The sequence below is a fragment of the Tenrec ecaudatus genome, chromosome 1 (assembly GCF_050624435.1).
Source record: "Tenrec ecaudatus isolate mTenEca1 chromosome 1, mTenEca1.hap1, whole genome shotgun sequence".
In the NCBI taxonomy this organism is placed as follows: domain Eukaryota; kingdom Metazoa; phylum Chordata; class Mammalia; order Afrosoricida; family Tenrecidae; genus Tenrec; species Tenrec ecaudatus.
Window position 1 is genome coordinate 143608089 of NC_134530.1, and position 27065 is coordinate 143635153.

Here is a 27065-nt window from a genome sequence, read left to right on the forward strand (position 1 = left end):
AAATCTCACTGCCAGAGTCCCTTCTGACCCAGCGAGTCTATAGAAAAGGGCAGACCTGCCCCTGTGGGTTTCCTCTTTATGTACCGGCGCATGGATTTGAACGGATCACCTTTCTGTGAGCAGCCCAACTACATCACCAGTGCTCCGAGGTAATGGGAACAAGCATAAGCTGCAGCAAGGTCCCTGGGTCGCACAGATGGTTTTTGTAGGATTATGAAAGGCTGGCAGTTCACAAAGGGCTATGAGCTGCTCCGTAGGAGTTGCCTGCATCCTCCCACACTACATCTAATTCAGGCCCCCCTCTCCCCTCTCCCCGAAGCAGCACGCACTCTTCCGTTCTGCTCTGACCTGCACGGAGTCCAAAGAACCCTCTCCGGCATGTTCACAGCCCTATTTCCAATGCATATTGGGCATATAGCAGGCAATAAATCTGTGAATCAAATTTAGCTAGTATGTTTTAAATGGTTTTCTATTACCCTACTGTCCAATTACTACTCATAGCAACCCTAGACAGGGTTTCCCAAGCTATGAATCTTTATGGGGCAGGTAGTGTCCTTTCTCTCCAGGAGCAGCTGGTAGGTTTGAACTGCCAAGGCGGAAGTCCCACTCGCTCACACTCAGTAAGGAGAGGATGAGAAAGATGATCTAATTATCTGTGTTATTGTTAGTTCCCAGGTTAAGGCCACTAGAACACTCCCCAGAACACTGTTAACATGAAGGCTAGTCTGCCACTATCCTTATGTTCATATAAGACAAAGGTATTATTTTTCAGTATTAATGAAAATTTGGCCTACTCAAAAAGGCAATTTATCATCAGTGTACAATTTCTTACGGATGTTAATGAATAGCAGCAAAAATACATCTTTACTCAAGAGAAGCTATAGGTCTGAACCAGTTTACACTTGTATTGATACCTACAAACCACCTGGGGGGAGCTGGACTAGTTTGAGTTAATTTGCCAAAACCCAAGGATTAATGGTATATGAGTTGCTTCATTGTGGTGACTAAAACATTTTTAGAATATTCTCTCATCACCCCAAAACTAAACCCGCTGCTGTTCAGTTAACTCCAACTCACAGTGATGCTGTGGGACAGGAGAACTGCCCCGTAGGGCCCCCAAGGCTGTAAAATCACTGAAGGAAGCAGACTGCACGGCTTGCTCCCGCAAGGCAGCTGGAGAGGTCAAACGCAGACCTTTCTGGTTGTTTGACCTCTGCGAGGACTGGCCTGCCAGCAGGAAGTGAACTCTCAGCACCACAAGGGCTCCTGCGACACTCAAAGCAGGGAGAAACAAGCATCACTACCCTTTGTGCCCCTAACCATTTCAAACAAGACTGCTTCAGAAGAGAACAGAGCGCCCACTGGGACATATTTTAAAATTCTTTTTATTTCAGAACTGCCTTTATGTACAGACATCATAAAAAAAATGCACAGACACTGGAGATTTCCCAAATGGGAGCTGGAAATCAAATTTGAGGGCAACCAGGAGAACTGAAAGTGTCCCAGAGAAGAGCTGAGGATTGCTCTTCCCTAAATGTCCTTGATGACCTCTTCAAGCTCTTCCTTGGTGAACATGTGGAAATTCTGGCCAGGCTGCACCGTAGCTAGCTGGAAAGTAAACAGGAAAAGGTTAGGAAGTTGGGCTTTCTGGTGGCCTGCGTGCTCAGGATGGTGATGCAGCCGTTCAGGAGGAACTGGGGGATCTGCCGTCCCAGGGATAGCCTTCCCAGGCAGCAGGTCCCGAAAATAGCGTGCAGGCTCTAAAATAAACACTGTCATTGACCAAATTTTCCATTTGAGGTTGCTGAACCACCTAATAGTTAATCAGATCCCTGGCATCATTCTCATCTCTTGAAGTTACTCCAATAAAAATCGGCAAAGTCACGGGGTCGGAACATTTTTCTGTTAAGGATTCTGCTAGTCTATTGAAAGCGCATTTACATATTTGCAAGTTGTGCTTGTGACTCGACCTTGAGTCCCTTGGCTACTCTGCCTCAATTTCCTCATTTGACTGAGGTACAGGGAGAATTAAATATGTAAAGTGCTTAGAACTTAAGGACTAAGTAATCATCAACCATTACTGTTTGGTATTATTTCCCCCTAAATGTCCAATGTGGCAATGGCAACTTCACAACTGAAGAGTTTATATTTTGTTTTTTAAAAGGGATTCCGACACTGGCATGACTTGTTCCACCATCCCTGCGGCTGACATCAGTCCTGGTTGGGTAACTGTGCGTTGTGAGGGGCTTCAACAAGTTTGTGGGAGAGTTTCATTGTCTTTGAGTTGTATTTTCCCTGAAACCTTTTGAAGCCCCGTATAGGTGCCATTTCACATTTACCTAAAGGGCTTTTGTGTTGAATGTGCTTTCAATGCCATGTCCTCAATTGGCATTAAAAAAAATGTTTTTGAAGAGAAATGTATTAGAACAGTCTTTTAATGATATCTGCTCCTGATACTTACTACACCACAACCCAGTTATTGATGTTTGCTATTTCCTTCTCGTCACAGGTAAAGTTTGGGAAAAGACTGCCAAATATCTTAGACACCTGAAGATCTGGTCTGAAAACAAATGAAAAACTGTTTTCTCAAACATGTAGTCCCAAAAGATTTACTCAATTACATAAAATGTCAAATGATTCCCAAATATATTTTCAGGATGTGTCAGGGTGACCGGGTTGCTTAAGGTGTCATATGAAAATATACTTGCAAAATACATGTACCGTATATACTCGTGAATAAGCTGAGTTTTTCAGCATATTTTTAATGCAGTTTTTGTGGTAAAATTAGGTACCTCAGCTGATATTCGGGTCAGCTTATACTCAAGTGCATGTGGTAACTAATTTACTCATGTCCAGCTAGAGTATGAGTTCTGTCCAAGAGAATTAAAAAATGCAAATAAATTTACTACCATTTTTAAAGTACAGCATCTTTGTCCTTAGCATTTGATGATCAATGACATAACAGAAGGTCAATCAACTACAGAGTGAAGAATCCAGAGTTTTGTCAGATCACTCGTGACTCACGATAGCCCTTGTAAGGCATTACAGAACTTATAAGCAGAAACTGGGAAAACTATAAATAGAGTCCAGTAGAACTAGGCTGCAAATCAGCACTTGTTTTTAGGTTCAAATAAAATTGTATTTGATAGGATTTGAACCAAATACTGCCTTCAGGAAGTTAACTCATGACCTGATGTGTAAAAATAAGCTTGTGTTTACATAGTGATGAATCTATCTTACATAATGAAGTATGAAAGACAAATCTCTATTTAGAGTCTCTTTATAGGTGCTTCACAGGAAAAGGCCTTGTGATCTACTTCTAAAAGGCCAGTCACTAAAAACCCTCTGTGACAGTCCCACCCTGACACACATGGAGTTTCCACGGCTTGGAATTGACTGACCAGCAACTAGTTTGGGATTTTTGGAGGGGGTGCGAAGCCAAGAAATGGAATTGGGTGGTGATTTTTAAAATAACTTCTGTGAGATCAGTGAAACAAATATTTTTTCTTTCACTTACTCAATCATTTACCAGTTCGGTTTTTTTGGTTCTACCTTTCCAAAACCTCAGTTTCCTCCTCTGTGAAATGGGCTCTCTCTCAGGGCTGTTGTGAGGATTTAAAAAGTTGCATGCCAAATGCTTGCACAACCACTTTGGGAGTAGGGAATTATCATGCCATGAAAGTAAGTTTAGAATTTACCTCACAGGCAATAAGAATCAGAAAAGCTTTTTAAAGGAGACAATCAGCAAGAGCAGCTATACAATTTAGGAAACCCACCCCACCAGCAAAAGAGACTGAAATGGGAAGGGCAGTGCTAAGCTACTCTGGAAGGCATGTTAGGAGATGTCTGAAAATACACCGGTGGGGGGGGGGAGCTGGCTTGAACAAAAGGCAGCACTGGAAGCCAGGACCTGGAGGGATACTAATACGAGTTATGTAAGAGTAAAGGACAGACTGGACGCAGGCAGGGAAGACAAAGACTTCCAGTTTCTGTGTAGGTGAGAAATATGCTGAGGTGTCATCAAGCACAGGAATAGGAAATGATATGCAGACTGTCTACCCAAAAATGTCAAATAAGGTCCAAAAAGTGACCATGAGATCAGCCACACAGGGCAATGTGGAGACACACTGAATACGACTTCTGCTCTGCAGGGTCACGGTCATAGTGGTCCAAAAATAGGTAGGATGCATGGAATTATACTCAGCAGCTTAAAGGGGACACACACAGAGTCAGTATTAAAAGCACTACACTAAGGGAAAGAAGGTAAAACAAGGCAAGCGTGTTTTGTATGATTCTACTTAGATGAAACTCCAGAACAAGAAAATGAATCTAGAATTGCAGAAAGCATATCAGCAAGGGGCGAAAAAGAGCTTTTGAGGCTGGTGGTAATATACCTTGACTGTGGTGGTGGACAACAGTGGTTATACAATTGCCAAGATTCATTTAAATGGACACATTTTCCTATAAAGTTTACCTCAATAGGAGTTGGGTGTTTTTTAATGGGTGGAAATGATACGGAGACATATTATTAAAGATTAAGCAAGACACGAGGGGTATTCTCCTTTGCGGAGGGCATGAGCTGGTGGAGAGAAGGGGCTGGAGATCCGGGAGCCGCTGACGTGGGGCGGGTAAGGCCTACAGGAGGAGGACAGGACTGAGTAAGACCAAACGCCGCCCTCCCGCTGCTCCCATTCAGGGCAATCTCAGGGGCACACAGGCGATCTGGACCAAACTCTTCAACAACTTTTTCCTCCTTGACACCACTGGGTGGATTCAAAGTACCCACCTTTAGTTTGGTAGTTACAGACCGACCGGGCACCCAAATGTCTTTTCTTCTTGAGCTGACAATCAGAATTACCTAAAGAAGTCAAAACTACACAGATTTGGGGGCCCACTTCCAAAGATTATGATGGACAGCTAGGTCTGGGAACTCTAAGTTAGAACATTGGTGGAATTATTCATCTTGTACAAGAGGAGGTGCTCTTATCATAAAGAAACTAGTCAGAGGTCAATTAAAACCAAGGCCAAATGTGGTTAATGAGAAGAGCCTGAAAGAGACACAATCTAGGTATCCAGACTCTTAACTTGAAGGTCTTTCAAAAGTGACACTGTAATGAATGGAATGAGCTAGGGAAGCAGCTCTTAAAGCCTTTCCTGTGGAATCAACAGTGTGGCTCCATGTGAATTCCTCTGAACAGAAATGCCATGACCCTATATCTCACTAGTACCAGGGAAAAGTGCTAGAATGAAGAGACAAAGCTCCTCCTACGGGTCAAGATGGACATTCATTGTAAATCAGAGTCTCTGAGTTTGGCAGAATCACCAATGATAAGAAGAGATGATTTATTTAAAAAAAAAAAAAGAGAGAAGGATTTCCAAATCTTTGCTAAGATGATGAAAAATACCGTAAGTATATGCCTCCTAATCCTGTTCTCCCAATTTACTGTGACCCCAACACCTGATTCCTCCACTCAGCAGTGTAAGAGTGTAGTTCTAGACTCACACTGCCCACGTTCAGATCCTGACTCTCCCATTGTTTTAGCTGAGCGAGTGGCCCTAGAGAAGGCTGAGTGGTGTGCCTCGGCCTCTCCCTCCCTGATATAAGGGTAACTGGTATGTAAGTCCTGGGACTCCTGTGAGGGTGAAACAAAAGTAATCCACTATGTAGCCCGAAGACAAGCACATTCTTTGGGCAAGGTAGAATTAGCCCTGTGGGTTCTTGATACAATAAATCCTTACAGGAATAGGAAGTCTCATCTTCCTCCCACGGGGTGATCTGGTGAGTGAGCCTCCAGCCTTCTGGTCAGCAGCCCAACTCGAAACACTAGACCACTATGGTCACTTTCAAGGGAGCTGAAAAAAGTTAGTGGAAAATTCAAAGTAAAAGCTATTAGAAATTTTCCACTAACTTTTTGAAGCTACCTTGCATGTGATATACTCTCTAAGATAACCACTACTGACATTTTACATCAGCTTGCTTTGTGAGGCCATCATCAGCTGTTATTTTAATACAGTCCGGCAACTCATTCCTGTATTCTCTCTACCTATTTCTCCTGGGTGCACTCAACCCCTTCAGAAGACAACTGAATAATAACCAAGGAAATATAGGATATCTCTCCCAATTCACCTCAAAACTTATCTTCATTCCTCATTACCTCCCTTTTCTACTGTCAATTCTCAGCACTTCATACAAGAAAAAGAGAATCTGATCTCTTCTCCACTCATGCTTTGCTCTCCCGTATCTTACTTACCACACACACACCAGCAGTCAGAAAAACCAACCTCAAAGTTCCCTTTCATACACAGTTAATTATTTTATATCTCTTAAGATTTTACACATGCTGTTCCCATTTTCTGAAGTACTTTCTCTTCTCTCCCCTAGACAGCACCAGGCAGCGCTCGTAATGCCTTCATCTAAATTACGTGTTTGCTGGTAATCTGTTGTTACAGCTGCTACATTAACCTAGCGCAAGCTGTTAGTATCTGTACGCCTAATTTACTGCACAGTACATCAGTCAGTCCTCCATAGCCGTGGTCCCACATTCACTTATTTAAATATCGAGATAGAAAATATTTAAGGGAACAAAGAGCAATTAAGTGGCTAAAGTCCTTAAAAGCTAAGAGGGGGTGTCAAGTGCTATTTAAGTAGCATTTATACTGTATTAGGTATTTTAAGTAATCAGAGATGATGTAAAGTAGAAAGATCCACAGAGGCCATCTGTAAACACTACCACTTTAGATAAGGGTCTTGAGCAGCCACAGATTTTTGTGTCCATGGAGATGAGAGTGGGGATCCCAAAATGAATCCCCCTTGGATATCAAGTGAGGACTGTACCTGAATGATGTTGTTATTGTGAAGTCCCACTGAGTCAGTTCTGATTCATAGGGATCCCATGTACAAGAGAATGAAACATGCCTGATCCGTGCCATTCTCAGTTACTGTGCCCGTATGTGTAGCCTTGGCATGCCGTAGAGTACACAGCATATACCCTCGCTGCTATTGAGTCAATTGTGACACACAGTGACTCTATAGAACTGAGTAGGACTGCCCCTGTGGGTTTCTAAGACTAACTTTTTACGGGCACAGAAAGCCTCATCTTTCTTCTGCAGAGCAGCTGGTGGTTTCAAACTGCTCACCCTGTGGTTAGAAGTCCAATCCCTACCCCACTCTGCCACTAGAGCATGTAATGGACACTAAATACAATGCTGAATGAATTCTAGTTTTCAAGGCCAACGCTTTAATTTATACTATGCTTTCTCTCTTCTGGAACTTTCCAACACTATTTAATAACTTTTTATTTAACATTTTTATACTACTGATTTCTTCTCAATCTACAAAAGTACTTTCAAATCTTTTACCAGCCTTGAAAAGACCAAAGAAGAGAATCCTTCCCTTTAATTCTGCCTTCAGCTAACACGAATCAAGTCTCATGGGAAATCCACGTACTCTATTTTCATATATAATGCACTATGGTGGAGTTTGTGTCAACGTGGCTAGGCCAGAATTCTCACTGGTTTGACAGTTAAGATAGCATGCAACCACATAAACAATGTGCACACTCATGTTATACAACATATGCACAAAGCTGTGCTTGCTTCCTACATTTTATCATCATCTTCACACATTTTATTATTAGTTCTGGCTTCTGCCATTACTAATTATTCAAGTTTATTAAAAGGAAGTCAACAACTTGTTGAGAACTGAGCATATCTATTCAATCTTCAACATTGGAAACTAACGTAGCTAATATATATATAGATATATACATATATTTTAATACCTCTATGTTAGTTGCATTTAGCTTTTCTTCCATTACTTGTTTGAGAATGATGAGTGAAGACTTGATGGCTTCTTTCAGTGTCATAGACTGGAAACAAAGACGACAAGATCAGGCATTAATGATACATAATACTTCCTTTCCAATTTCCTCTTTATGTCCCTGAACAGATGACTTGGCAAATACTAATGAACCAAACTCTGTAATTAGCACAGATTAAAAGCATCCCTAGAATTCAAGTAAATGGTAAGTTAGGTGCCGTCGAGTCAGTTCTAATTCGTATCAGCCCTCTGACAAAACTGTCTGATCCTGCGCCATCCTGAATTGTTATGTCTCAACCACTGTTGCAGCCACTGTGTCCGTCCTTCAACTCACTGACGGGTTTCCTCTCTCTCTCCTGCTCTCAAGCAAGCATGTCAGAAGGGACTAAGCGTCCAAACCAAAGTAGGCACAGTTTCATCATCTTTGCTTCTAAGGAGCACACTGGCTATACTTCTCCCACGACAGATCTAGGTGTTCTTACAGGAGAGTCTACACCATTTTCAATATTCTTCACTAGCGCCATAATTCAAATGCATTCGTTCTTCAGTCTTCATTTTTCAACGTCCAGCTTTCACAGGCATATGAGACAACTGAAAATACCACGCCTTGCCAGGTGCACAGGAGTCCTCAAAGTGACCTCTTTGCTCTGCAACACTTTAAAGAGCTCTTGTGCAGCAGATTTGCCTGATGAAGTGTTTCATCTGATCTCTTGACGGCTGCTTCCATGAGCACCGAGTATGAATCCAGGTACGACGAATTCCTTGACAACTTTGAAGAATTGTTTTCTTTACCATGCATCAACATTCATACTCGAGGCTGCAGTCTTTGAGCTTCATCAAATCCATCTAGCTTTTGGCAAGCAAGGGTGTGTCATCTGTACACTGAAAATTGTTAATTCCTGAGGCTGTTCTTCATATAGTTCAGCTTCTCAGACTACTAGCTCAGTATACAGACTGAATAAGTACAGTGAAAGATACAATCCTGACATACACACCTATTCTGATTTCAAACCATGTGTAGCATCCCCTTGTTCTGCTCCAACGACTGCCTCTTGTTCTATGTTCATGTTCAATATAAGAATGATTAAGTATTCTGGAATTCCAATTCTTTGCAATGTTAATCTGTAGTTTATGATCCAGAGTCAAAAATCTTTGTCATAAAACACATGTAAGCAAAACAAAAAATTAAGCAAAGTTTTACTTGCATACTTGCATATGGTATTAATGACATTGTTCAAAAAAATTCCACTTTTGCGGGTCCCTTTTCTTTGGAATGGGCAGAAGTATGGATCTTCTCCAGTTGCTTGACCAGGGAGCTGTCTATCATAATTCTTGGCAGAGACAGATGAGTGTTTCCAGCGCTTAATCAGCTTGTTGAAATATTTACATTGGTAATCCATCAATTCCGGAACCTTCAGGGCTGCTGGTTCTTGATGATATGCTACCTCTTGAAATTGTTGAACACCAACCAGTTCTTTTGGTACAGTGACTGTGTATAATCTTTCCATCTGCTTTTGATGGTTCCTGCATCATGCAATATTTTGTCCATCGGATCCTTCAATATTTCAACTTAAGGCTTCAAATTTTTCAATTCTTTCAGCTTGAGATATATGGGCCATGTCCTTACCTTTGGGTTTCTGAAACCAGGTCTTTGTACATAAGTAGACAAATATATAGAAAATATTAATTCAGAAGATGGGTTGTTTTTGCCCCCCACCCCTACCCCGAGGTGTTGTTTTTTTTAAGCCTTATTTTGAGCCAACAAAAAAACCACAAACTTTTATACAGCAAGTGATCTTTGAGGAAAATGAAGGGGTTACTCTTTAGTGTTCTTCTCTTAATCCAGAAGCAAAATAAAGTAATATTTATTTTATTAATGAACAAGAATGCCCAAATGAAGGCAGCTTGATCCCTTAGGAAATCTGTTCTTACCCACTTTGTACCTAACTTTCTTTGCATATAAAATCAACCATATTTAGGGTGTACATAGCAGGCATCCCAGCATGACCCGTCCTTTAGATATGATCCAACCACACCAAAGAGTTACCCCAGATCAACTCTCCTACTCTCACAAAAAGGGTGTCCCACACCCACGTCTTTCAAGAGCCCGATTAGGAAGTGTGAAACGCTAACTAAAGCTGTGAGGGTAGCAGGATGAGTTGGGGTCTAGCTAGAACAGGGGTCCTCAAATATTTTAAACAGAGGCCAATTCACTGTCCCTCAGACCTGTTGGAGGGCCGGACTATATTAAAAAAAAAAGAACTATGAACAAATTCCTATGCACACTGCACATATCTTATTTTGAAGTAAAAGACAAAACGGGGCAAAAACACCCGGTGGCCTGGATAAATATCCTCGGCGGGCTGCAGTTTGAGGACCCCTGATCTATACCACAGAATACAGCTCAGCAACAAAAAGAAATAAACATGAACAACAAGAATGGAGCCCATAAACATTGTGTTAAAAAGAAAGAAAAAAAGCCAGACACAAAAATACAAACTGCATGATTCCATTTATAAAAATGTACAAGAACAAAAAAAAAACTAACAGATATAGCTGGCTGCAAGGGAAAACATGCCGTTTGGGGGGTGATGGAATTTTCTACACCTTGTTTTAGGCTGTATACCACTGTCAAAGCTGAACTTTTAACATCTATACATTTTATTATCATACGCTGGTTAAACAACAATAAAAGCTGTGAAATTATTAATTACCTTGTGGTAAACTTCTTGCAAGGAGCTCTGGGCACCCTCTGAAGCAGAGCCAATCGCTCGAGCATCACACTGTACAAAGGTTCCAGATGGGTCCATGTGAAACCTACAAAATCCCCAAAATGAAGATGCTAAGATCACTGTTTGATCATACAGTTAGGAAACCAGTCACTGACAGACTCAGGCAGATCCAAAAGATGCTAATGTTTGGCAAAACCAGAGCTTTTAAAAAATGTTTGAGAAACGACTAAGTGCAACAAGGATGTTCAAATATAGCACAGTATGTCACTGTGTATGTCTACCTGGCTAATATCCAGAATGAGAATCAGATCACCATTCTGAGAACACTATCATGCATGTCCTGAACATAGTAACGTTACTTCTAATTATTCCAAGAATTAGGGCTGATTCCAGGAGAGCTCATGGAATTCCTAAAGTTTTCTCTTCATAAACGCCATAGAATCATTGAACTTTAGATTAGAAGGTTTCCTTTTTTACAACTCTACAACCATCTTCTGTGCCTTAAATCACCAGTCCTTACCTTAAATTATAAATTCAACTCCCCCATTTAAGAAGCAGGGCGAGTGGAGGGTTGGGGAGAACGGTACTTACAGCTGTGGTCCTTTCTCATCAACGCCTCCAAATAATAGTGCTACTCCAAAGGGCCGAGACTAGAACCAAAGAGCAAGAACTACTAAGAGCAGGGCTATACAATCGGGTGCTGGGTGGAGGGTGTGTGAAGGGTAGTGGGGCTGGGAAAGATACATTGATAGGACAAGTGCGCTAAGTCCTATAAGGAGGGGGAATCAGCACAAGCATAATGCTCACCATGGCACCTGGATCTGCATCTTCTTCTCCAAACTGTAAAGCCAGATTGGACACAGCCTGGGTCACACTCTCCACTGTCATTGTCTCATTGTAGGTGAACCAGTGATTCTAGAAGAAGAACAAAGCATGGTCTGCCCTTCGAACAGGAAAGGCTTGAAAGGAGCTCACCATCTCAGTACATGTAGCCCTCAGGACTCTGACTGGAAATAGAAGGCTCAAATGTGTTTTTTCTTAATGAAAGACTAGGGCAGAAAGGTCAACTGAACTCAAGTGCCTGGGGCTGGATGACAGGAAGAAATACAGGGATGAGAAAAGCCTTTACTGAAGGAGCCTAAGTGGCCAGCAGTGGGCAGTGGAACAACTCGAGAGCCCTGCAGAAGCAAACACCTACACTTTACCCTGGAGTTCTAATTGCAGGGGGGCACAGAGGAAGGCAATTTGTTTCCTTCTGCAAAGGAGGCAGTAAATCAAGTAAGCTTGGGATCTTCTGGACTAAAAGTTTACCAACTTGAGAAACTGGGTTGACCCTTCGAAGCACCAAATTCAGTCTTTTTCACCAAGTAAAATGCTGACATTCTTTCTCTCAAAGATACCACCTTATCATTTTGTTGATGTTTAAGTTCAGTGGCTTGTTCTTGCAGAAACACTGAAAGCAAACTTGTAAAAAATATTGACCAACCAGGCATTTTATACTTACTATACTATTTTCTGACGAGCCCTGGTGGCAGTTACATGTTGGGCAGCTAGCAGCAAGGTCAGCAGTTCAAAACCACCAATTGTTTCTCAGGAAAAAGAAAGGGCTTTCAACTTCCTTAAAGAGTCTCAGAAACCCACAGAGGTTCTCAACTTGTGGGCTGTGACGCTCCCTCCCCTTTGGTGGTCGAAGGTCCCTTTCACAGCGGTCGCCCAACTCATAGCAGTAGCAAAATGACAGTGATGAAGCAGCAACAAAAACAATGTTATAGTTGAGGGGGTCCCCACGACATGAGGAACTGTATTGAAGGGTCACCGCATTAGGAAGGTTGAGAACCACTGCTCTAGACGGTAGGTGCTTCGTTTTTAAAAAGAGCATTCTTGACTACTCAAGTTGACTGGCATGACCCTTACTCACTACAGGCAAGCTTCTATTAGCCAGTCTGGCAGCAAAGACAAACGATGAGGCAGTCTTTCAGCTCTGACGGCCTTCTGCTATGGTGCTCCCACAGAAAAGGCCACAGGGACATGGTGCAGTGAACGTTATGCTTTCTATTGAAGGACAGCAAATAATCCACCTCCCCCCATCAAAAAAGGCAAGGGATGTTAGCACTACTGACCAAGACACCTAAAACCGCAATGGCTGGCCAGTGGACTCTAGGCTTCAGGAAGTCAGAATTGGGGATTCTAAAATCACTCTCAAGATGGAGAGCCATATCTGACAGTGACAGCCAACTGCAAGCTGGCCCCGGCAGCTACATCACCACTAAGAAGGAACTCACGCATCATGGTACAAAAGGGAGATGGTGTTCATTTTACCTGTGTCTCCACTCTGGCTTTATCAATTAAAGTCTTGGCATCAGCAATTAGCCCACTCATGGCACAACCTGCAATGTAAAGCCAACAGTTCATCACCCAGTAGCCAAATCACTGTAAAACTCTTTCATCCGCTGAAGAAATATTGAAATTCTGGACTGAAATCATGGCAGTCATTCAGCAAGCCCACAGCAATAAAACCAATAGATTAGATGGGAAATGATCTGCACTGAATCCAAGTATAATTCTGTTACAAATGAAAAGCTACTCTAATATAGGAGAGACTCAGCTGGGCAGACAGGCAGAGAAGAAACGTAGATCAAGTATACACAAACTATTTCCCACACATTACAGCCCTCGGCCCCAGTGGCGCAATGGCTCCGACCCACCTGCGACTCCGCAGGAGAAAGAAGTGGTGGCAGCCTCTTGCACAAAGAAGGACAGCCTTCTAAACGCAATGGGGCAGTTCCCCCTGTCCTGTAGGGTTGCTACAAGTCAGAACGGGCTGGACCGCAACCAGTAACCGTCCCTATAGCCCTCTTTCTAGACCTTGATACACTTTCCAACTAGGCAAACACTAACCAAGTATATAAAAATAATCATCTATCATGGATTACAAGACCCTAGGATAAGGTCAAAAGCATTTTCATCTACAAACGAACTAATTAATCAGAGTGAAAGTTTGTATGGTGGTCTAAAAGACCTAAATTATGGTACAACTGTTACTTTATATGCTGGACACTGAAGTCTAACTCTCAGGCCTAGAGGTTCCTCCTAAATTTCAGAGCTATAAAACCAAATGACTTGCTTATCTGAGGGGGCTTCAAAAAGTTTATGGAAAAATTCTATTACCTTTTAATCTCATTTTCCCACAAGTTTTTTGAAGCCTTGTGGATATCCTGGCTATAACACAGAATCTTCAATTCACCTCATCCTATATCCCTTTTAGATTTCATCTTCCTCGCAGTCAATCAGATCCCAAGTTCTGTCCATTTCTACCTGGTGAATAGCATTAGTCAGTCACTCTCCATTACCCTGGCACTGACTTGGTTAATGCTTTTACCACCTCTTTGTTTGAACAACTTAAAGAGTTTCTTAACTGGTCTCCCTGTCTTTAATTTCAACACCTGTTACTAGAGTAGTGTTTCTAAATGTATAATGTATTACCTCACTGCTTAAGACTTTTACCTCACTGCAAAGGATCAAGTTCAAGCTGTTTAGCAGGATACAAGGAGGATTCCACCTACTCTAGTCACACCTCTTGCCACACTTCACCTCCCAGTCATACTGAATTACTTGCAGGCTCTGCTCATTCTAGTCTCATCTACAATGCTTTGCTGGCTATACTCTGAAACTGTTCACCCGGCAAACTGATCTTATCTTTCAGAAGTCAACTCAGATGAAGGATCACCTTCTTTGAATCCTTTTCTGAAAACTCCACTGCCACTGGCACCAGGTAAAACTAGTTGTAGCCTATTGAGCATACACTACACAGGTCTCGTCAATGTCGTATCACTTCATTGCATTTACATGTACTCTTCCGCGCTTACTGCATGCTCTTGGAAGACAGAACTGTATCTTACTTCTTCCTGTAGTCTTGGCCTGACACAAAATCTAGCACATAGATGCTTCTCAAGTGGCTGAATGAAGTGACAATGACTGACTTCAAAGACAGCTGTCTTGAAAAAAAGCAGATACACTGTCCTAACCTTGAAAGGCCACACCTCAGTTGGTTAAGTATGGAAAGACAGTCAAGCTTCCAGAGTTAGCATGCATTGAGTTCTGCTATCTTTAAGAGACTGATTATTTTACCAATGTTACTTAGATGGCTAAGCAGATCAAGAAAATTTGGATAGCCAACTACAATGTTATGCTATAAATAAGCAGAACTACTCAATCTGCAATGCTAAATCATGCCAGAAGATAAATGAGAGTAATTATGACAAAGAGGAAGAAAGAGGAAGAGTGGGTAGGAAGGAAGCATGAGGGCGAAACGAGAAATCTAAAAAGAGAGGAAGAAGCCTGGTCTGGTCACAGTCTATTCTTCTTCTCCTCTCTGAACCTCGGTAATCAGAAGAGTTTTGAGCATCATCTTCTCAGTGGTGACCTCTGGCTTCCCAGGTATGATCCTGAGCTCCTGGACGAGAAGGCTTTCCACCAGGACTAACATATATCACTGGGAGCTAGCTTATGATTCAGTCTTTACACATTTCAATAGCTCCCACATTCGCTATACCTTTAAGCATGATGGGAACTTCTAAAAGTAGTTTAAACACAAACGAGTCTTGCCACTGCTTCCTACTCCTATGTTATACACACTGGTCTACTGCCTGGAAAACCAGAGCTGGCAAGAAGATAAGGCTCTCATCTCATGAATCACCCTCTGGACATCATGGAAGACCCAGGTGGATCCTACAGAAGGGCTTTCCCCGACTCCTTACCTATGTGAGCATCAATCTCTACAATTTTCTCAATGCTGCTGGGCTCCATGAGTGGGGAGGTAATTCTCTTCTCCACAGCTAGGCACACACCCTCAGCTGTCTGGATCCCAATGGCTGTCGAACCAAGCTAAAGAGAAACATGCGGTGGTTACCAAGTACAGGTCAAAGAGCATCTAAGACACTCACAAGAATCGTTGTCTATCTTCACAAGACAGAAGGTTCAATCAGCCACATCTAGCACACAGAGCGAACAAAGAATACCCTAATGTGGGACTGTACTACCTCTTCAATGTTAAGATCCTTAGCTTACAGAATTCTGTGCTTCCAAGCAGGAAAATCAGTAAGGTCTTAAAAGCATCTGAAAAAAGATCAACTCCACCACCAATGTTTTGGGAAGAGGAGGGAGAACTCCAACATTCTAAACATAATGGTCAAAAAGTAATCTATTTCTACTTTTTTCTTAGAGTTGATCTCTTTTCACCTCTACCTTCAACTATCCCCAAAAGTAGTATTTCCCAAACCAATGTGACCTCCAAAAATGTTATTTACTTTAAAAAACAAAAAGAAAGAACTAAGAAATAAACAGCATTATCATTGCCAACATAGACACATTAGCTTGAATCAATCATTCTGGGTTACTAATAATCCACAGCTCAAGTATAGCTAAAAGTCACCTCTCAATTTCCGTGCCATCCATCCTAATTACACCAACCTCTCTATGCCTAAGTGTCCTTATCTCTAAAATGGTAATAATACCAAAACCTACATCAAGAGAGTAAATGCATTAACACCAAAAAATACTACTTAAAATGGTGCCCTGAACACAGTGAGCAACAAACGTTATTCTTACTACGTTTGCTTGCCTGAATTAACCTCACTAGCCTCCTACGTAGTCTCCCCATTTTAAATTCTCTCTCCCAATGTACCTTTCATGCTATGGCCTGATTGATCTAGTAAAATGGTATTTTTATTATGTCTTCTCTCAAAAACTAACCACCTCCTATAACAGTTGTTTAACAGAAAATTCAAACAAGATTCCCAAACCCCCATGACCTGTTCTATTTCTCTTTCCTAACCATATCATTTATTATTCCCCAATAAGATTTCTCAGGATATCATCTCACCAACCCATTTTCTCATACATTACTCCCTACTTTTGAATCCTTAGGAGCCCTGGTGGTGTTGTGGTTATGTGTTGGGCTGCTAACCACAAGATCAGCAGTTCAAAATCACCAGCCACTCCTTGGAAGAAAGACGGGTCTTTCTACTCCCTATAAAAAGCTACAGTCTTGGAAATTCACAGGGACTGTTCTGCCCTGACCTGTCAGGTCACCATAAGTCAGAATTGACTCGATGGCAGTGAGTTTGGTTTGGGTTTTTGCACCCTTGCTCATGCTAGCCGTCTTGAAGACACTCTTCCTTCTATCAAATCCCACCCCTCATTCATAAAGCCTTCCATAATTACAAGCACTCTCTCCTCCATATTCTTATGCAATTGTTGGTTTCCTAGAATGACAGCCTCCTAGATGCCTCAGTTATCACACAGAATTCTAGAAGATTCCATCAATCTTTAGGTATAAACATATTTGTTACACCTGCCTGTACATCATGACCCATATGTATTGTTTCTTAAACATGTACATAAAATTACAGCTTTCTTTAGAAGTGTTATTAAATATACACAGCTTTTATTGTATTCTTTAAAAATCAATGAATATATGCATAACTTCAGGAGATAAACTGTCAAAAAGTAGGTGTTCATACTTGTAACTAAGGAATAACTAGACACTCCTAAGCCTGACAACACAAGACTAAAGAGCTGGGGAGAGGGTGGGGGTGGGGGGAGACACGGGCATAACCACCAGAACAAAGAGGATGAGAAAAGACACAGCAATGAGCTATCAGAGCTGGAAAACAAATGTGTAATGATCATCAACTTACAACAGAACTAAGACATCTGAATCTTTACGATAGCAGCAGGGAAAGTCTGGAAACAAGCCAACTCTTAACACAGGACTCCTCATGAGAATGAGGAAACAGTAACAACAAGAGTATTTCTGCGATTGGAAATGAAGGAGATAAAAATGGAAAGATTAGGGTAGTGTCTGCTTAAGGATGATTCCCAGACGCACCTGCTGCAAAGCTATATGCCCCTTCCCTCCAGAGGAAGACGAGGTTCATTCTTTGAAGTAGGGCAACAGAGGGCTTTTGCTTGAGATACCAGACAGCAGAAGCAGGGGCTCTTTTACTAAAAACCTGTTGCTGCCGAGTCAATTCCATTTCACTGCAACCCAGTGTGCTAGATATTAGAACTATGCTCCACAGAGTAGACTTAGCTATACTGTTACAAAGGCAGATTAGCCAGGACTTTCCTCTCCGGTACTACTAGGTGGCTTCCATCTGCCAACCTCTTCAGTTAATACCACAACTCTGCCATGGAGTCGATTCCAACTCCTAGCAACCTGTAGAAACAGGGTGGAACTGCCCACGGTGGGTTTCCGAGACTGTAAGGTGAGTGGAAAGCCTCATTTTTTTCCTGTGGAGCAGCTAAAGGGTTTTGAACTGCCAGTCTTCTGGTTAGCTACCCAATGCATAACCTAATATGTCACTTAGGGATCTCATTTTCCTGAAAACAGGATTAAGAAAAAGCAATGTTAAGAACCCCATTCAGCCTTTTTTCCCCACCCAACTCTCAGAAGCTAGAAGTCAGAAACACCCTCCAGGAAGAAATAATGAAGAGAGGCGATTTGCTGTAGAGCAGAGTCTTTCAAATTTTTTGATGAAAAAACACATTAAGAAATCTTTTATAGCATGACCAGAACATACAGATGGATTCAAATACATTCATATAGACTTAAAGATTTCTGCAAAAACAAACCAAACAAAAACTCACCAACACTATGGATAAGAGAGTCCGGTATCTACTGCTTTATTCCACTTAAAAAAAAATCCTCATGACCAACTAAACTGATTTCAATACCAAATGAGTCAAGCCTTGTAGTTTGAAAAACAAAATTCTGAAGAACCTGACCAATTCAAAAGGAAAAAAATTCTAGAAGAAAAATGGTATTTCATCTCAACAAAAAAGAACCAGATATTAATAAGGGGAAATAAAGTATACCTTGTAAATTGTTCTGATGAAAACTATTGGAGAATTAGTGATGGGACTGCACAGGAGGGGCAGTGAACAGAGTCCCTGCACGATGCCAACAGCAGCGCCTCCTCACCTATAGCTGTGCACCAGACCAGGGAAGCAGTCCTGACTGGGGCAGGCTGAAAGCTCCAAGGTTTCTTTAGGAACCCGTTAACATGCCTAATGTGCTTAAATGTCCTGAGAGGATTATTTGTGTAACTTTGAGAGACTTTGGGGGTGAATTGACATGTACGTGCTAAATTACGCACATTTTTACATAAAGAAAATTAATAAGCCCCAGAAAATCAAGTGGTATAAACAGAAAAATAATCAGAACAAAAAATGGTTCAGCTGTGAATAGCATTTACAGTCCAGTGAAAACAAATGTGGAGCAATGATCTAACAAAATCATGACATGTGGCTGCATAGTCGGAAGGCTGCCCCTGCCCCAGCTTCATTCTATGAGGAAATTTGGGGCTGAAAGACTCCTTATCCTTCCTAATAAAAAGTCAATGAGAATGTCTAGAAAAATACATATGTATGTCTGTGTCCAGATATGGAAGTAAGTAACAAGAAAACTGGCAGCTAAAAGAGTTCATAGCTGTTTGCGGGGAACACAAACACAAACACCGCCCACAAGGGAAGGTACTTGTGGGGGTATCAGGGATTGCTGTTTCTTGTTACAAAGATTATAAAACATCTTACCTATGATTCTACCACTACAAGCATATATACTTCAAAATAAAAAAGGCAGAAACCGCTGCCACAGAATAGGGACTACTGAGTGGTTTGGAAGTGAGCAAGGTACATAGCAGGATTATATCATTTCAAGGTTGACTAGTTTAATCTGCACACAGAGAAATAATCTGAGAAGATGGACTATCACATAAACACAGCTTCATTAGCAACATGAAGATGATGCAATTTTGCTTGTTGAAAACGAAAATGAAGGTAAATTGAAGTGTGTTGACTGACAAAGGTCAAAGACCTCAGCCTTCACTACAAATTACAGGTGAATGTGAAGAAACAGCAATTCCTTACAGAAAGCCTCACAACAGTGGTTCTCAACCTGGGGGTTGCGACCCTTTCACAGGAGCCACCCAATTCATAACAGTAGCAAAGCTACAGTTATGAAGTAGCAACGAAAATAATGTTATGGTTGGAGGGGGGGGGTTACTACAACCTGAGGAACTGTATGAAAGGGTCGCGGCATTAGGAAGGGTGAGAACCACTGCTCAATAAGATAAAGTGACACAAGTCAAAACAATGAAACATGTATATATATGAACTGTGAAAAGAATTGTATGAGCCCCAATAAATTGTTAAAATTAAAAAAAAACAAAAAACAAAAAAACAATGAAACAACGCGTACAAAAGATTACAAAGGTGGCCTGAGCAACGTTTCATCGTTATACTTAGTCACAATGAGTCAGGGCTAACTCAAAGGCACACAACCCCAACCACAGCTACAGAAGTTAGTGCTTAGCTGTTCTAATCTGGAAATCCTAACTGTACAGAACAATTCATACCTACTTTACTTTGATCTAACTCAGTGCTATGTTGTCTCCGAGGGGGTCATCTGGCAAAGCCTGAGGACAGTTTTAGTTGTTGCAACTAGGAAGGGGGAGGGGTGCTACTGGAATCTATTGGATAAAAGGCCAGGGATGTCCCCTAAACATCTTACAGTACACAGGGCAGCTTCTATATTAAAGGGGGAAAAGTCAGTATTTTTGAGACAGCCTATTTTGTTGTTTTTAAACCATCAAAATCAAGATTTTTTTTTTGGGGGGGGGGGGCTAATACTTACATTCCCTAGCCCTGATACTCAGTATAAACTTCTGTCTAACCCCTGCCCCCCCACCCCCCACTACCACCTCTGGTTTGGGCCGAGGGGTTGAGTGGAAGGAAAACCAAACCACACTCACTCCCACTGAGTGAATTCTGACACATGGCAATCCTATAGGGCAGGTTAGAACTGCCCCTGTGGGGTTCTCTTCTTCTGCAGAGTGGCCGGTGGTTTCAAACTGTTGATCTTGCAAATCAGCAGCCGCTCAATGTGTAACCACTAAGTCACCAAGGCTACACTGGGAAGGAAGAGTGTGAACCCTAGAAAGAGATCAGACTTGAACGTAGGGCACCTCCCTCCAAGTGATTGTTTCTATTTGTCAGTCACTTACTTGCAGTCATTCAAGGCCTTCGTAATACTAAAGCCTTCCAAAACCAACACTCACTGCCATCGACCCTATACAGACAGAGCCTCTAAGGGTTTCCAAAACTCTAACTCTTCACAGGAATGGAAAGCCCTTTCTCCTGTGGAGCAGCTGGTGTTTTTTCAACTACTGGCTTTGTGGATGGCAACCCAAAGCATTAACTACTGCGTCACCAGAGCTCGTACCAAAGCCATACATTTATCAGATTGTTTCTAGCCACTCAAAGCCAGGCTGTTGAAACTTCAAAGACCTGAATTTTCATACAGGTTAACCACATCCATTAAGGGTCACATCACTATTTCTAGCCTAGCCCAAACCAAGCTTCAGAGATCAGATAGCACCTCATCTTCTTTAGGCACTGTAGAAATCAAATCAGCACTGAGGAGTTTAAAAAAGCAGAGCCAAAACACAGGATTAAGTCTTGGCACACACCCTTGAACAAAACTATTGTCTTAACTGAGGCTCAAAAGAAATACAATAGTTTGGAATTGTGCATCTTGCACTTCAGAGTAACATAAGGCTTCAATACAGAGCAAAGATGATCAGTAATAGATACCAGTAGCTGGCTCATCTTCTAACCCACTATCGGCCACAATGCTTATCAAACTCTTTTGTCTCTTTTCAGATCCTCATACAATCACTTCCCCCGTATGTTCTTTGTAGCACAGATAACCTTCAGGGAAGCACAGTAGTGCAACTGTGTGAAGATTCAGCTTATGAAAGAGGTTACGTATTCTGTGGTCACAGGGCTAACTGAAGGAAGCTGTAGGAAGTCAGACTTATGATTTAACACAAGAGTAAATTTCTAAGCCATGATGAACACTTTCAAGTAGAATGAGCCATCTTGTAAAATACCAAAAATCAAACTCACTGTCATTGAGAAATGGCTGGCTCAGTGACCCCCTGTGGGTTTCTGAGATTCTGTTTTTGTGAGTAGAAAGCCCAGCCTTCTCCCTCTGCAATGCTGGTGGTTTCAAACTGCAGAGCAAGGGGATAGCAGCCCAGCTCCTAAGTACTACACCACCAGGGTTCCTTCCTGTTAAATAATGCCTCTCTAAAAAGCTCACTGCCATCAGAGATTCCACTGACAGCAACCCTATAGGATAGGGAAGAACTGTGCCTGTGGGTTTCCAAGACTGTAACTCTGTACAAGAGTAGAAAGCTTCATCTTTTTGCACTAGAGCGGCTGGTGCTTTTGAACTGCTGATCTTGAGGTTAGCAGCCCAAGTCATTAACTACTATGCCACCAGGGCTCTTGAATTTTCCATTAGAACTATTCAAGTAAAAATAACACAAAAGAGGCTAGATCTGTGATTCTCAACCCTGATTAAACATTAGAATCGCAGAGGGAGTCCTTAAAAGTAGATGTGTCTGTCCCTTACCCCAGAGAGCCAAAACCAGAATTTCAAAGTAGGACCTGGACATCTTTTTCTCCTGTCATTTTAATAACCTTCATTGATTCCTTCCAAAGTTAGATTTTAGATACCCATGGTTCCCTATGGTTATTTTTCTGAGAGAAAAAAAAATCTTTCTTGATTTAGAATTCAACAAATTTTAGGCCCCACTTCATAACTATGTTTACATAGTCAACTTACATTCTAATTTTTTTAGATAATGGTTTAAACTATTTTTTTAACTATTTGGTATTATATTACTAAATTACAAAACAAATCTCTCATTCTGTTCCTGGAGTCCCTCATTCAAATTCACAGCTTTGCCAAGATGAATGACAGGAATGACTAGGTAAGTGGCTTTATAGGAAATAATGCCAAGTGCTAACTCTAAATCCATTGTCAATGGATTAGAAACACAAAGATTACTTCCTAAGTCACCCCAAGAAAAAATTATTTATTTACTTATGAGCCAGTTACCTCTCTCTGTGCTCAAAAAGTTTTGAAAGAGATGTTAGGAGAATTTAAAATGTTTTTAAAATGGTTAATGATAGTTGGCCAAAGGGAAATAGAGCACATATTGTAAAAGAATGGTCAAAACATATTTAGTCCAAATGTTTTACCAGCAAAGTGTAAGTTAATTATGAAATTTGAAAATGCATGTCATTTAATACTATACCTTTATAGCCTCAATGGCATATTCTACTTGAAATAATCTTCCTTCGGGAGAAAAAGTATTCACGCCCCTATAATTTAAAAAGAGGTATTATAAATTGCCAGCAAAACTAGTCACAAAGACTCAAGTTGTTAAACATCTAGCTCAAATGGCTATTAAATGTGCATGCTATTATTCTCTTCAACCACAAAACCTATACTTTTGTTCTGTTTTTGTTCATTCTCAGTGGAACCTATATATAAAACTCCATCCTGCCCCACTCCCAGAAATGTGGGACTTTTGGGCTTTGATCCTGAATCACTCTCAAAATATTCTGGTTAACTTCATGCCCCCAAAATATCAGGAAATACCCAAGGAAATATGAATTTATTCTCAGCTTCTCATTATTTACCATTTGACGTTATTGTTTTACATTTTAGTAAAAGTGGAAAATCACAGGTACATTTTTCTACTTAATGTGTGTTAGTGCTGTCACCTTAATGAGATCGGTATACATGTAGTTTCCAACCTTGTTCAATCACTCAATATATAGCTATATTAACTATATGCCAGGCATCTTTTCTCTATAAAACATTTCCTATCATCTTGCTCCAGTATGGTAGGAATCCCTATGGAGAAGCCCCTATCATGGTCTTAGCACACAATCCTGATAATGCATCCTGTCAAGTCAATCAGGACTGATAGTGACCCTATTGGGCAAAGTGGAACTGCTCAATAGGACTTCAAGGCTACAACCTTCACAGACGCTAAAGCTGCCACATGCTTCTCCATGGACTTGCTGGTGGGTTAATATAATAGCCAACCACTTAAACTACTATACCACAGAGCTCCTTCTGGTACGCAATGAACACTAGATATGCTTGCAAAATTGATTTGCACAATTCTTTTTCATATATTTAAGGCATTGAATTGTTTCATACACAAATTATTAATAAAATGGCTTTAAAAACCCATCAGAATATATTGTCACTGAGTTGTATGTATACTTTTACTTGAATTTTCTGCTATATTACTTATACTTCAATAGATAAAAAGTGAATGTATATGTATCAAAAATATTTTAGCAAAGATGGTGTGATTCTTGATTTATGGATTCTGTGAGTCAGAGTTGACTCAATGGCAGTTTGGGGTTTTTTGAGTACCGTGTAAAAGGTAACAATATATATGAGGACAGTGTTTTCAAGCTGTGTTTTATCAAAGGAACTTTAAAAGAAATTTTATATATAACCCCAATATGTAAAACAGATACTAAACACTGATATTACTATATACTTGGTACTATTAAAAAGTCTTGAAATGATTTAACTCACTTAATCCTCAAAAAAAATCCTATAAAGCAAGCACTCTAAGATAGATACTATTTTACAAGTGAGGAAATTAAAGCACAAGGAAGTAATTTGTCCAAAGTCACTCAGTATTTAAGGAGTGGAACTGGATTCAAAGTCAGGCCATCTGAGTACAGAGTCCAGGTTCTTAATCAGCCTAGCAGAACATGGTTTCAGGAATATCCTACTACCTGAGCCTCCTGTTTGCTCCTGGAGTCATTTGCTATCAAATTCCCATCTCTACCCCACAATGTAAAATGTCAGAAAGAAGTCTGCTGTCAGAAGACCTGGGTTGGAGTTCTCATCCTGCCATTTACTAGGTAAGTGAACATTGATCTAATCTTTAATTGTCTCAACTGAAAAATAAGTAACTACCTGCCTCACTCACAAAAACAATGAAGTACTCAACTGTTATTGTTGTTACAGTGTATCAGGTCGGTTCAGAGCAACCTTATTCAAACACTGTCCACTACGGGGTCCTGCACCAGTCTCATAACTGTTCCTGTGCCTACTATTGTAGCCACGCTGTCAATCCATCTCTTTGAGGGCCTTCCTCTGTCACCGTCCCTCTACAGAACTCTGTAGCATGTATGAAAGAATTTTGTAATCTGCAGAGTACTAAGAAAGTAGTATCTGGGAGAATTCCTACTAGAAAATTGCTACCTTTTCCCTAACATAGGCTTCTGTTCTTGCCCTCTTCAACTTTACTCCCTCCCTGAGTTATTTCATCTGTACCAAAGCTCACCTACTCCCCAATCTTTACCTCAAGGTTGACCCAGCCGCCCCACGCCGCACGGACCTAGACATTTCCACTTGTGTGTCCATTTAACACCTAACACTCAACAATTCCCAGTCTGAAATAATTTAACACAGCCAGCACCCCTGCAAAATGAGGTTTGTTTACTGACATTCCTACTTCATTTTCCATTCAAAATATTTCATTCTCCTAGTTTCCCAAGCTAGAAAGTTCTGAAGACTCTACGCCTTCTCCTCCTCTCCCATATCCAAGCACATGCTAAGTCCTATCAGTTCAAATCAACTCTTTCCCCACAGTAACTCAATGTCTTCACCTTTCACCCAACTTTTGTAACAGCCTCCTAAATGGTACACCCTCCATCTTGCTTCTAATCCAATCACTCAATCTCTGGAAAACCCAGTTATGATTACAGAACTGTTTAAAGCGAAAATTAATGGCTCTCATGCAAGAGTTTAAGTGGAGAGCAAATGTTTTGAGAATGATGAGGGCAACGAATGTACAAATGTGCTTGACACAATGGATGGATGTATAGATTGTGATAAGAGTTGTACAAGCCCCCAATAAAATTATTTTTTTAAAAACTAATGGCCCCCTACAGAATAAGACACAAACTCCTTACTTTTGCATTAAAAAGAACCCAGTATCTCACACTATCCTTCTTTTCCCTTATTTCTGCTAACCCCAGGTTGCTGTTCCAAATCACTGGGACCCTATGTACAATACAACAAAGGACAACACTGCCCGGACCTGTCCCAGCCTCCTATTATGTTGGGGCCTATTGTTGTAGTCATTGGGTCAATTGAGTTAATGATATAAGACCAAATGAACTACACAAGCCCCAACATTTGCCAACAACAGAGGGAATGCAAGGACAGGGAAACTTGGCAAATGGAAAAAGGGGAACCAATGGGAAAAATTGGGGAAGCATCGCCAGGCTCCAAAGATTGCAACCAATGTCACAGAACAATCTGGGTCTGAACGACTGATTGGAAAGCTAATCTGCAGTGTAAAAATTCACCTACAGCACAAGAAAATATTTTCAAAAATTATATCAAAGATGATACTCTTGGCACCCCGGAAGCTAAATTTTGACTAACCAAGTTATTTTGTGGAAGAGTAAAAACGAGATGTCAGTCTTTCAACTTCACACATTTCTGAGTCAGTAAAAGAAAAAGTGGTAGTCTCAGGTGCTAAAGCTTAGACAGGGCAACTGGTGACTGACAAGCAAGACAACTTGTGGAACCACCTGGTACAAAGCAAACTGGCTCTTTTGAAACTTTGAAACTCAACGGCTTTATGCAGAACTTAACTGAGCAAGACAGAAACTGAAAGTAAAAATAGCTAAGGCACAAGGATGTACAATGTAGTAATTTAGCAAACCCTTTTATTCTTTTCAAAAGAAAGAATTTCACCACTTTGATTTTTGAAAACATCAGAGATGGTCAGCACACGAAAATTGCCTTGCTTTGAAAAATTTCCAAAGGCCTATGTCGAATGGAATCAGCATGAGAAATCTCTAGAGAACCATCCAAAACTTTCGTTCCCATAAAATTAGCCTGTCTCGACCTCACTGCGACTGCCTTCTGCTCTCGCGATTTTGAAGGAACTATTCGTCCGAAAATATTCCATTTCCAAGCTGACGGGATGGAAAACGAAGTTGCAGGCAGATCAGAAAGCGAGGCAGGGGGAGGCTAAAATGAACAAACCCAGTAAAAATTCTTCAACTCCCTTTTTCCTCCGGGCAGATTTTTTTAATAAGGTAGTTATCATTCAGCAGAAAGATAACCTGCGCGAGGAGGGACCCTCGGCCGCCTCCAGGTTAAAGGTCGCACTCCCGACCCCCTCAGGCTTCGTCGGCCAGCACCAGCAGGAGCTTCTGGCTCGCAGTTAGGGCCCAGCCGTGACTCAGCGGCCGGGCCAATTGAACCAATTCGCCCAAGCCCGGCTCTAGGAGGGCACGGCGGGCGGCAAGGGAGGGCCCGATACCCCGGCCACGCCAGACTCCGGCTCCCGGGGCGCCCCATGACACGGCAGAACCCAGGCCGAGGCCGGGCCCCGGGCCTGCCCACCTGGCACCCGGACCCAGCCGCCCCACGCCGCACGGACCTGTCATACTCAGACCGGGTGAGGAACATGGCGAGGGCAGGAAAAGGCGGCAGTGGCAGTTCCAAAAGTCTGTGGGCCGGCAAGACCCTACCAGCACCAAATCACCCACACGGCCACCGAAGAGAGGGCCCTGCTCCCGACTGCGCGTGCGTCCGCGAC

At 41.6% G+C, this 27065-nt stretch overlaps 1 protein-coding gene across 1 annotated transcript; it reads right to left on the minus strand.

The window, feature by feature from the left end:
- Positions 1-1369: 1369 nt before the first annotated feature.
- Positions 1370-27065, minus strand: PSMA5 (proteasome 20S subunit alpha 5). Its single transcript, XM_075559078.1, has 9 exons — positions 26907-27065; positions 22722-22788; positions 15309-15435; positions 12871-12938; positions 11359-11466; positions 11143-11201; positions 10534-10636; positions 7782-7868; positions 1370-1608 (listed from the first exon to the last, which is right to left on the minus strand). Exons 1-9 carry the CDS (start codon positions 26933-26935, stop codon positions 1531-1533), a joined length of 726 nt encoding a protein of 241 aa, XP_075415193.1. The 5' UTR covers positions 26936-27065; the 3' UTR covers positions 1370-1530.